This window comes from Liolophura sinensis, chromosome 6, assembly GCF_032854445.1.
Source record: "Liolophura sinensis isolate JHLJ2023 chromosome 6, CUHK_Ljap_v2, whole genome shotgun sequence".
NCBI classification, from domain to species: Eukaryota; Metazoa; Mollusca; class Polyplacophora; order Chitonida; family Chitonidae; genus Liolophura; species Liolophura sinensis.
The window spans coordinates 56,126,000-56,139,204 of record NC_088300.1 but is presented as its reverse complement, the minus strand read 5'-3'; the positions used below and the strand labels follow the sequence as shown (position 1 = coordinate 56,139,204).

At 39.5% G+C, this 13,205-nt stretch overlaps 1 protein-coding gene across 2 annotated transcripts; it reads left to right on the top strand.

Annotated features, from left to right (window-relative positions):
• Positions 1-3,224: 3,224 nt before the first annotated feature.
• LOC135468476 (uncharacterized) lies at positions 3,225-12,697 on the top strand. 2 transcript variants are annotated; one of them, XM_064746758.1, is made up of 2 exons: positions 3,225-3,523; positions 5,338-12,697. In XM_064746758.1, the coding sequence occupies exon 2, from the start codon at positions 5,377-5,379 to the stop codon at positions 7,105-7,107; it is 1,731 nt and encodes a 576-aa protein (XP_064602828.1). In that variant the 5' UTR covers positions 3,225-3,523; positions 5,338-5,376; the 3' UTR covers positions 7,108-12,697. The 2 variants fall into 2 exon arrangements, 1 of the variants encoding a protein (XP_064602828.1); XR_010444226.1 differs by lacking the exon at positions 3,225-3,523 and having other exon boundaries at positions 5,244-9,588; positions 9,630-12,697.
• The last annotated feature ends 508 nt before the right edge of the window (positions 12,698-13,205 follow it).

The following is a 13,205-nucleotide window of genomic DNA, read 5'->3' as shown; positions in this document are numbered from 1 at the left end:
CCCTTGAAAAGTACATCTAGTTAAGCTACATTTATTTTTTAAGATCATTTTTTCTCTGTGACCCAGTGATAAAAGATTCTTTCCTTTCAAAATGTTAACTGATGCACGTGTATAAACAAGGTGCGTGTTCAACCCCGGCCTTAGGGAATTTGACGAGGCCAGTTTTGGCCGTTAGTCCAGTTTAGCGTTCGATGAAAAACACATTTGCTTAATTCTTCATTATTAGGAGCGTGTCACGAAATATTGCCGCACTGGCACACGATGTCACAAAAGTGGCCACACAACTCTCACAAACTGTGACGAACTCTATACAACAAAATACATGTAGTACATTGATTTACAATGAGAACAATCCATGAAAATGCGCCAGTTTGTACATGAAACCTGGGAAAGTTCGTCAATGGATCATCAAAAGTCGGTGGTTTATCACGCACACTTTGGTTCTCTCCACATCTAAAACTCATCGCCGTCTTATAAAAATAGGTATGCCTGTAACAAAGTATGGTTTTAAGCAACAATAAAATTCTGTATTGTGTAAATTTAGGGTCCCTTTATATCTTGTGCAAATTATGCCTCACATTTGCTTAATCCTTCATTATTAGGAGCGTGTCACGAAATATTGCCGCACTGGCACACGATGTCACAAAAGTGGCCACACAACTCGCACAAACTGTGACGAACTCTATACAACGAAATACATGTAGTACATTGATTTACAATGAGAACAATCAGCATGAGGCTTTCTTCTCTTAGATGGCACCCTTTTTTAATGCTTCTCTAATCAACATGATACAGAATGAGAAAGCCATGCCACAGCCCATATTTATATAGAATTGTACGGGCTGATTCCCACGTGACCGATCAGATCGTGGTGGAGTTATCTTGTATAGTGGTAGGGAAGTCCTGATGAAGTCGGGTGGGGGGTAGTAAACCATGGTACATTTTTCTACAGTTGTAACATACCTTGACGTTGTAGCAATGTGTGGTTTCTTATCGGTGTTGTGATTGGCGATCATGACGTTAAGCCGGTCGCAAGTACCACGACTGCGTGTGACGTCAGTATGCAACGTCGTGGTGATTTAGGTCGGTATGATGTTGCGACCCTTTTGAGAAAATCTGGCGTCATACTAACTTGTCTTTGACCCTTACCTGGGGAGGTGATCACACGTTCCTGCTGATTTATCTAGTACCATAATTAAATATATTTAGTCACCTGATAACACATGCACGCGATGGGGGAAGTGATACAACTCGTCGGGTGAACTTCAAAGAGTGTTAAATTAGCTTCAATATTTACTGACCGGTTGAACCGATCACCAGTCTGGGTGACAGCAATTTTCAGCCCCTGTAGATAATTGAGGTACGTTTGTCAAGTACCTGGTGAAAGGCATTAGCTTGCTTCTCCCATAAACCTGATCATTATATGTGAAAAATTCTCAAGTACGGCGTCAAACAATCGTATAAATTAAAGAAAAAATGCAATACGTTTCACTCTAAACAAAGTGGGTTTCTGATCCTGAAGGAATCCGCTTGTATATACCCGGTCTTCATATCACGTGATGTCATGAGACTAATAGCACTTAACTGACCAGTGACAGAGCTGTCAACACAGACAACACCAAAGAAGTGAAAAACCCAAACAGCCGATGTCCATATGCAACAGGGCCTGGGTCGGGTCCAAGGCAATTTTCTGGCGTGGATCTATTTTAGCGAAAATCCCTAGGAGGAAATAGTTTTGTACAGTAACTGTGCTTTCTTGGACGCTTTTGTTGGCACGTTTACCCATATTTCGTCGTTATATGAAATGAAAACAAGATAAAACAATATTCTGAACAAATCTGAGCAAACATTGTCGAATTTAACTGAATACATTGACTGTGAGAACGTGGTTTTTAATTTATAAAAAAAAGAACCGTGAGAGTGGCGTCGAGACTTGACAGGTTTGGCTTGAGGTCGAACATTCGAATCCTGCTCAAGCTGGCTCAGTTGAAGTTATCGTGGTGTCGTATGGTGGTAAGGTGCGACACTGTTGTCTTCTCCGTCTCTGAACGAGTTACCTTTGTACATCCACTTGATTCACGTCGCCTCAGCGCAACATCGTTGAGCAAGAAAACAAATCTGTCAGTTAAATACGATGTTCAATCAATTCCGCGATTTGTCCTAATATGTACTATTTCCTAGCCCTGAATGACTGCGCTCGTGAGGACACGAGGCCCTACGGGCGTTGTCATCTAGGGCTAATCAATTCCCCAGCTGACTTGTGTACGCAAACACGAGCCCCTGGCGTATCACTATACGATATTCACAGCTTATCTTCTGTTTCATTAATCAGTTTTTGCCGGTGTTACATTTAATACCACGACACGTATTTGCCTACTAATGAGCCGTTTACCAACAGCGGTGCCAGTAAATTCGACTCTACTGATGCATATATCCTACTCCCATTTAGCTTCGAACCTCGCCTTCGACGGTAAGTGTTCATGGTTTAACAACCAATAACTTATCTCGGTCATACTATTTCGCAATCCTTCATCATTTCGCAATGCAGCAAGTGATAAATCTTTTACATGTATGTCAGATGTATTCAAATATTTCGGAGCGGAAATTTCCATAATGATCGAGATATAGTCATTTCTTTGCATTCTCACCACTGGCATATTTTCCTTTTATTCGTGTCGATAAACAGTAGTGGCTATTTGCCAGGACCGTGTAAGTCACTTCCTGAACCAGCGGCCTGTCACAGTATGCCGCCAAACATAGGCTCTGCTGTATTTTCCCTGCACCTGTATTCAAGTATAGGTGTCAAGGGCGGCATGACCGCTACCTCTAGCGCAATGGGCCAGGGATATTTCCATGGTAACAATTGACGTTGCACGTGTGAAACATGGACAATGTCTTATAGGTATGTGTGCGCTTCAGAGAAGGATATGTGGATCGAGACGCAGAGCTCAGCACCCCCCTCCAGCCATCCCCTGAATTTCAGCTGTGACAGAGGACCGCGTAACTGCCATTTGTATATTTATAAACCGGCTGCAGGGCTGTTGACGCCAATTATCACTGATTACAGTCGGTTCCCATCAGTGCGTGTACGCTATATATATATATATATATATATATATGTATATATATATATATATATATATATATATATATATATATATATATATATATATGTGTGTGTGTGTGTGTGTGTGTGTGTGTGTGTGTGTGTGTGTGTATACCTGTCCCTGGTTACCGACCATGTGAGGTGAGCCAAGACTGTAATCCACGTCATTGCCGCTCAGCATGTAGGCCAGTTGTCCCTAGTGGTACAGGTATGTGTGTCAGCCTTACTTTGTTGTATACAATCATGTCGAATCTGAACCGCTACGAAACCCACCCCAGATTATTCATCTTGAACGGGACTGCCTTAACTGTGATCGCTGCGTGTCGTCAGAACCAAGATATCGCCGTATAGCTTTATAAGACTACACAGACAGAGATCCGTATGTCGTAAGCTGGATGGAGTGAGGGCAAGTTAAAGGTGATCTACAATTTATTTATTTGTATATGATTGGTGTTTTACGCCGTACTCAAAAATATTTCACTTATACGACGGTGGCCAGCATTATGGTGGGAGGAATGCGGGCACAGCCCGAGGAAAACCCACGACCATCTGCAAGTTGCTGACAGACCTTCCCACGTACCAGATGATTTACAAGTATACTTTTTCAACATGTAAACTACAAGTACTTAGTCATTCAGAATTCAGTAACCATGATATATATGTGTCATATGCTCACGATGAAGTCTGGATATTATGTAGAATTCAGACGTATGTGACAAATAGGCGTGTTTACACGTAGGCCTGTGGAATTGATTTACATGCCTCTTACACTGATATCATACGACCCCGTAAGGCTGGACACGATTAAATAACGATGGCCTGTGCGACATGTTTGGACAATCTGGTATGTACTGAGCCGTGAACGTCTGTGACCCAATCGATGTAATCTGGTTATATCTGACCAGAGTCCACCATTCTTTACAGTACACCATTTAGGTTGGAAGCCCCTAACGAGATTGTAGTTCAGTTTGTCCATGAAGGTATAATAAATATATTTATACCGCCGTTTTTGTTCACACTTCTCCCTGGGAATGGGCATTACTGTAGGGCAGCCAGATTCAGCACCCCAAACAGATCAGTCATTTGATCAATCAGTCTCATTATTCACTCGACTCACGCTTTAGAGATCTAATCACGATAGTAAATGAAGTATCCACTGCAGTAATCAGAGTTCTGACCGTCAACCGGCAAAACAATATCCGAAAACCAGTATCATTAATAAAATTAGCATCACAGTCTCTGAAAAATATACATAATTTTAGCAGTTACAAGGAAATAGAAATAGTCAGCAGTTGCCAGTGGTGTCGGAGGTAATACTAGTATCAGATGCGTGACACCCATTAGCTAGTCCACAATACGACATGTTTGAACACTGTAAAGCCTATATTTGTGCTATATACAATATCCTTCTGTAAAGCAAGATAACGGATAAAATTAAACTCAGTTATATACTTTTATTACAACTGTCCTCATCAGCAACAGGTGTGATGGTGTGATGTTACAATTGTACCATGTTTATATAACCCCTAGTCCCGGGTTAAGCGGAATATCAATGTTGTATAGATTAGAATGAAATCGTCGATCTTTGTACATGTAGACGACATATGTCTACAAAAGGTGCAATTCTTTCTGACATATTGCCTTGCATATAGTGAACCACATGGAAATTAGACTCATCTCTCTTGTCATACGCGAGAGGAAGCGGTTGTTTCTTATACAACTGTACAAATTCAGATAAGATGTTCCATACAGGGAATCAATAGTTTCCTTTAATTCTAGTAAATTGCGATAAATTTCCTCCGTTGAGCCTTAACAGCATGTGTAAATGGTCCATTTATACATACATCTATATCACACTGCTATGTTCTTGGTAATTGGTCTACTACAAAGTAGTATCAAGTATAGTGAATCAACAATTCCATTTTGACCCCGCACCTCGTTTGTCCTTGCGATTACAAAACAAGAACCTTTAACCACTAGATCACGCTCCCATGATTTGACTGATGCGTTTCGTTGTGTTTGTCAGGTTGATTTGTCAAATTTGTGAGCAAAGCACGCCGTGGAATAACGAGATCACCTCGTCAGGTACCTTATAAACTTCTCTATGCCACTGAAATCTATAACAAAAAGTGTTAACAAGTTTTCAACAATTAACCTGTGAAGTCGTCTGTTTTGAAGTGGAAATGATTTTGCCAAAGCATACATCATGTGTGTGTTTTGTTTCATTACAGGAAATTTATCTGGTGCCAACGTGCTCCGATTTTTTGAAGATGGCGGGAATGAAAATGCAGTCAGTGGGTAGTAGTTTATCTGTGAATGACGAATGGCCGAACGATATGCCAAAATTAAGTCGCTCGATTTCCACGATAAGTTTATCTTCTACTTGGAGTGTGACGTCAAAGCTTCGTGCGTTTGGTTTTACGAAAACCGTGAAACAGAAGTGCAAACATGGATTTGGGGGTACGAACGTTTTCAAGGTAAAGACAATGCAGGGAATGGGAAGCGTGCACACTGTGAAGAAGGGTTTAAACAACGATGTTGTTACTCAGGAGATAAACAGACGTGTGGAAGAAATGAAACTGAAGTTTCGGCAATCTAGATTAGAGGTCCAAAGAATCACAGATTTACCCGCCGTGGAATCTGTACTGCGTAAAAATATGCGTGACCCGTCTGGGGGTAGTTTGCCTGCACAAGGCGCGGCACGGAAGGACTCGATTGAGACACTGTTTAAAAACCCTATGTTTTGGTCAAATTTTCTTCGAGGTGTTTACCCGAACTCTCTGCCCATTGACGAACTAGCTGACAAGGACGAGATCCGCTCAGAGACATACGACACGACCAGATCAAATACTAACACTGAATTGGACGCCTTCAGAGACAGAGAAGTATGGCATTCTATCCAAAGTTCTAATATTGCATCAGACAATAACAAGACTGATGATTTGAACACAGGTAGTGATCTGAAGGATAACAAGGAAACTGGGGAAATATTTTCGGATTTAGAAGGTAGTGATAATGATTTGTCCGACGCATCTCATCAGGAGGATGTGTGGGGTCCATTATGTATACCTGAGGGTAAAAGCGATATGTTTAGAACAGAAAGTGGGAATGGAGGCTTAGAAGATGCTAAATACAAGGGTAGTCTTCAACCAGGAAACCAGCCAAACGGGTTAGAAACACTAAGTTATACTTCTGCTAATACAGAGATGTTTGCACTTCGGAATGAAAACAGTGACATTGGGAATCATTTCAAGGGAGAGAAATTACCAGATGGAGGGCATCCATTTGTAACAAGAAAAGAGTCATTGGCAGAAAATCAATCGGATGTCAGTGATTTCAAATCTGAATACGCGCTTCCAGCGTATTTGGGGTTTAGGGACAGAGATGGGTATATATCAGATGTTGACTCTGAAGTAAATAGTGGGGATGATTTCAAGGAAGAGCACGATATCAGACAAGTGAATGATTCTGGTGATGAAATTAGGGATAAAACTAGCTTAGATTTTGACGGAGAGATCAGTTTGAGAGGAAGCGTTGGCTCTGACGATGAAGTTGGGAGCAAAACCAAAGTTGATCCTGATGCTGAAGTCACTGTTAGAGAAAGTGGTAATTCTGATGACGAGGTCAAGCTCAGAGGAAAGTCATATTCTTTTGAAGAATTTGTGATTGGCAAAGAAGTCTTGGAAAATTCCGAAGGAAATTGGAGTTTAAGGGTTTATGAATTTGGGAATGTGGAAGATGAAAAGGAAGAACAGTATAGACCTATCTTAGGAAGATCACTGAGTGACGTGTCAAAAACTAGTGACGTATTACCACCATACAGCGGGTCTGGGCTGCATCTACTGGATTCAACGGATCCCCGGAACTCTGACTCTGAACGGAGTCTAGATAGTGTACAAGATGGCGCGATGTTTGAACCGATAAGCACTTCAGAAAGAATCCGCCACCTGTCGGACCACCGAGACATGTACGCATCTGTTCATGATCTCACGGCATTGTGATGTTCTGTTTTGTGGAGGTTTTCTTTGATTCTTGTTTAATGCCATTGAACATTTTAATTCAAACAGGGCGAAGTAGGGGAAGTGATCGGGTCTGCACATTCTGAATGAGGTAGGACTGTTTGTATATGTGTAGTTAGCCTGAAGGTTTGCTTTGAATCAACAAGTCATACCTTTGTAATTCTATCTGTAGATGTACCGGCATCCTTACTCAATTTTATATGTCAAGGATTTATCCGGTCAAATCAACAATTCATTTTGTACCTTTCAGGTGCATGTATGTACCCGTGTAGTCATGGCAATACCTTGACTTTAACTATGTCGTTTGCTGAATGGAGTACTTTCATTTTAAAAGAACAAATCTGACAAAATGTCTGTCACATGTCAGTTAAGATCTGTGTCCTATAGGGCGTTGGATTTCTTGTAGAAATCACACAGTGAAAACTCAGCAGATGAAATCGCCGTCGGTATCGTCACCATTATAAAAAAGGTCATCATACCATCACACAATGAAAACTAAGCAGATGAAATCGCCGTCGGTATTGTCACCATTATATAAAAGGTCATCATACCATCACACAGTGAAAACTCAGCAGATGAAATCGCCGTCGGTATTGTTACCATTATAAAAAAGGTCATCATACCATCACGCAGTGAAAACTCAGCAGATGAAATCGTCGTCGGTATTGTCACCATTATAAAAAAGGTCATCATACCATCACGCAGTGAAAACTCAGCAGATGAAATCGTCGTCGGTATTGTCACCATTATAAAAAAGGTCATCATACCATCACACAGTGAAAACTCAGCAGATGAAATCGCCGTCGGTATCGTCACCATTATAAAAAAGGTCATCATACCATCACACAATGAAAACTAAGCAGATGAAATCGCCGTCGGTATTGTCACCATTATATAAAAGGTCATCATACCATCACACAGTGAAAACTCAGCAGATGAAATCGCCGTCGGTATTGTTACCATTATAAAAAAGGTCATCATACCATCACGCAGTGAAAACTCAGCAGATGAAATCGTCGTCGGTATTGTTACCATTATAAAAAAGGTCATCATACCATCACGCAGTGAAAACTCAGCAGATGAAATCGTCGTCGGTATTGTCACCATTATAAAAAAGGTCATCATACCATTCACGATTCAGCCAGTAAGGAGATAATATTCATAAACCAGTTAGTCACTATGTAACACTCACCATACCCTTCACGAATCAGTGAGTAGATAATAGACATCTCACCATTCACGGAATCAGCCAGTCAGTAGATAAACAAGTCCTCATACAGTTCACGAATTAGTCAATTAGAACATAAAACAGCCATCATACCATTCGTGAATCAGTCAAACAACAGATACCTGACACCACACGATTCATGAATCAGTCAAACAATAGGTACCTGACACCACACGATTCATGAATCAGTCATTAACTGTGATCATACTGGGAGTGGACCGTGACGGTCACTGGGATATATGGCAAGAATGATTTGACGACACTCACGTGGCCGTTTGCACAGTCTCCCGTTCGTTGGTGACCACTCGTCTTCCACCAATACTGTGTGCATATCTGTACGTCACATGTGGGATAATTTGTCACTAGCGCGCAAAATTTCTATAGTGCTCACCGGGCACTGAAAAATTAGAGCATTAAGTAAAAAATGAAATGAATAAACAATTCTTGTTATCAGACCTGTAAGTGGGCTCCTGGCCTGTTGGCTCTCAATATTAATAAACCATAAATCATACACCAAACAATCATGATGATGATGTATGATTTATGCATGATGACAACAGTCATCCTGCAACTCACGAATCAATCAAACATTGGATAAGTCATCATACCATTTACAGATCAGTCATTCACTACACACCAGCCATCATACAGTTCGGTAGTTAACAGCCATAATACAGTTCGGTAGTTAATTGCCATCATACAGTTCGGTAGTTAATATCCAGCATATAATTCACGAATGAACCAATCATTATAGTTAATAGCCATCATACAGATCATGAACGGTAATGAATGGCCATTTCACAATTCATGAACGATAGTTATCGGCCATAATACATTTCGGTAGTTAACGGCCATAATACATTTCGGTAGTTAACGGCCATAATACATTTCGGTAGTTAACACCCATCATACAATTCATAAACAGCAGTTACCATTATCAAATCAGGTAATAGGTGTTCTGTAACCATTGTACCTATCACGAATCAGGCAACCAGTGTTCCGTAGCAATCGTGCATTCACCAATCAGGTAATCGGTGTATCATAACTTTCGTACCATTCACGAAGCGGGTAATCAGACTGAAAACTCAATAACCATCGTGCATTCACGAATCAGGCAATCGGTATACCGTAACCGTCGTGCATTCACGAACCAGGCAATCGGTATACCGTAACCGTCGTGCATTCACGAATCGAGCAATCAGTATTTCATAACCATCGTACCATTCACGAATCAGGTAATCGATATTCCATAACTATCGTACCATTCACGAATCAGGTAATCGGCATTTCATAACCATCGTGAAATTCATGAATCATTTAGTCGGTATTCCATTAGTATCGTACAATTATCGAATCAGGTAATCGGTATTCTGTAACCATTGTACCATTCATGAATCAGGTGATCGGTATTCTGTAACCATTGTACCATTCATGAATCAGGCAATCCGTATACTGTAACTATCATACCATTCATGCATCAGGTAATCGGTATTCCATAACCATCGCACCATTCATGAATCAGGCAGTCGATATTCCGTTACCATCGTACCATTCATGAATCAGGCAGTCGATATTCCGTTACCATCGTACCATTCATGAATCAGGCAGTCGATATTCCGTTACCATCGTACCATTCATGAATCAGGCAGTCGATATTCCGTTACCATCGTACCATTTATGAATCAGGCAGTCGATATTCCGTTACCATCGTACCATTCATGAATCAGGCAATCGGTATACCGTAACGATCGTATACAGTCACGAATCAGGTAATGGATGTTCTATAATCATCGTACCATTCACGAATCGGGTAATAATTTTCATAACTATCGTAAAATTCAAGAATCGGGTAATCGGCATCCTATAACTATTGTACCATTCACGAATCGATATAATTCATAACCACCTGGTATTATTTTGATCATTTTGACATGTAGCTTCGCTGAACTCACTTTACCAAAGAACTACAGAGTGAAATGTGTTTGGTGTTTTCGAAAGCTGTAAGACGTGTGCTCTGTCAAAGATACTACGGGTGTGTAAATTTGTAGAGATTTATTGTCATATTATTTTATATAGATCGATGTATACATGTAAAAACTGGTTTGGACAGATTACGCGACACTCACGAAAAAAACATTTGCAGGTTAACCAAACAGGGGACACAAGGAGACTATTCTATATCCCATGTGTAAACTCTGTCATGAATATCGCTCTTCATACAACAGAATGATCAGTGACATATCATAATTTTTCTGTGATAGCATTGTATTTTGTTACTGTATATCCGAACATTATATATGATCCATACTTAAAAGAATATACATCTGTATCTTGTGATAGAAACTACTAACATGTGAAATAAAATTTTTTATATATATTTTATGATGGAAAATTGTAACTTTAACCGGTACCGTTTCTGTAGTCTGGGTAGATTATATTTGCCACATTGGCATTCAGGTATATACCGGACTACATGTACATACAAGGCCAGAATATAGTAGTACGTCCAGATAAAGTTCTTATTCCATGGAACTTTCATATTTGGAAGAAGGCAACGTGTACAATAAAAGTGGTGTCATGTATTATAAATTGATTTCTAATATGGAATGTGATCGTATACTATACATGTTGTAGACAGAGGAAAAATAGCAAAAGTATACTGTATAAGCTAACCGTTTCAAATATTAGAGGTAAGTATATTTAGTACTGACAGAGCGATATTTGCTGCTTTTATTCAGAAAAAACTTTGTTCTATAATATATTAACAAATGGCTGAAGTAAGTTTGTAAAAAATGTGATGTGTGACATAATATGCCCATTTTTGTTAATGCAAAGAATATGTGTGTAAAATTAACATTATGGTAATGCTACCTTGATTGCCACGTGACATAATTCAATCCAGCCTGTTATCAAATGAATATTTCTAATGATGGCAAAGAAAGTATGTTAGATCAGACTGTTATATACATTGAAAGTGTTGTTGTTATAGATCTGTTGATCAGGTAAATCAATAAATGTATAGCCCTATATGTGATATTATGCTCGCAATCGGTTTTTAACCATTTGTATGTTATGTTGATGTAATTTCATATATTATAAACCTGTCTTCATTTAGAGGTGTGTAGTGGATATATAATTATCCATATGGTGATAATACCCATGAAGGACAAGCATGCTCCTTTTATATTTGCGAAATATTGTGCATTGTTCATTTGATGACCTCAAATAATGTTAATACATGAAAGTGTATGTCTGCTTTACGGTTTAAATAATATTTATTCAGAACAAACGAATGTCGGGTTGGTGAACCAGCAGGCTTCTGGATTCCTTCACTGTTCGTGCATCCGTGGTGATGTTAAGCCACCTTTAAAGAGCTTGTTTGTCCGTCTGCGCTGTATCATTTGTCTTACGCTAATATGAAGTGTGTGCAAGACATGCATATACGTGAGTAACTTCGTCAGTGAGTCACCAAAGCTCGGTGGTTTAACCCGGGGACCTTTTATGTAATAGTACAGTAACCAAGAACCAAACGGTGTCAGGGTTTCTAATAGGTCCTCTTGGCACGGTTTAAAGTTTTTGTTATATTAATGAATGTCTGTTATATTCATGTTTGAACAGGATATTACAACTGTGCAGACGTTAATAATCTTACACCTTAGATACTCGCCCAGTGTTGGCATCCGTTCGGCCATGTGTTTGTACATGTACTTTGGCTTACTGACAGACATGACCACCCCTGGCCATCAAGCTTCCGTTTATTGTTCTGAACCACGAGTACTTTTGACTGTAGGGTGAGGCCGGTTGGGGTGGTGTGCAAGGGGGGGGGGGGGTATACACTCCCCCCTCCCTCCCGCACCAACAGTATATCGGCGATGGGAATATGTTCTAACTAATGCAGTTGATATAAAGCAATGGTACTTACAGGATTAATATGTGTTTGAATATGTGTACAAGTGATGTTGAGTTAATCGGATCGTTGTGACTGAATATTGGAACAATTTTTATTTATTGTAATGTATAGTAAGTCATAAAAAGTAAGGATATAATGAAGATGTCAATGTTTGGTCTAACATAACGTATGTAACAAATCAAACAGATCACTGGACGTACATGTTGTTTAAAAGTACTAAAGGTGAAACTGCACTAAAACATATTTCTAGAAGTCCTGTCGACTTGTCGAGACAAGCAGCTCGTTAAATGTACAACAAAATTTTATGAAATGTGTGAATCATGAATAAGGATGGTGCTGTATAAACTGTTTACAATTCATTTAATGTTTACACTGTAAGTTCTGTTTGTTGTGAGATATTACAACGGGGCGACTACATAGCAATAAATTTTTGTGTAAACCTCACAGTCTTTGTTCGTTGATTTCGTATCCTTTATTTATGTGTGGTGGAAGTCATTTAATTTTGGGTACACATTTGTAAAGTGTAAATAGGAATGCCGGCTACTGAATGACAACAGTTCACGTGGTCTCGTGACGTCACCAATTCTATATTTGTCAATTCATTCATATGTGAAGCGTTTTTGTCTTTGCTTTTGTAACACAACCTCTGAGCTTTGTAAGAGGGTTTAAATTAGAATAAGAGAGAGAGAAAAAAAGAAAGGAAAACAGAAGCACACAATAAGACTTGGTTTAGTCAATGGGGCTGTGTCGAAAACACCCACCAGCAAGAAAAATCTGTGCTATTTTCAACTTTAACTTGATGTCCAATTGCATTATACTAATAATTTGAAATTTGAACAAAGACAAAGTGTTTCGATCAATTCTGCGAAAACAAGGAATGTGTGGTAGACTCTTGAGAAATGAAGTCATTGTAACTCAGTCTCTCTACATTCACTATACATT

Excerpts from the sequence above, each read along its gene's own strand:
- LOC135468476 (XM_064746758.1), top strand. The coding sequence starts at position 5,377 with ATGGCGGGAATGAAAATGCAGTCAGTGGGTAGTAGTTTATCTGTGAAT.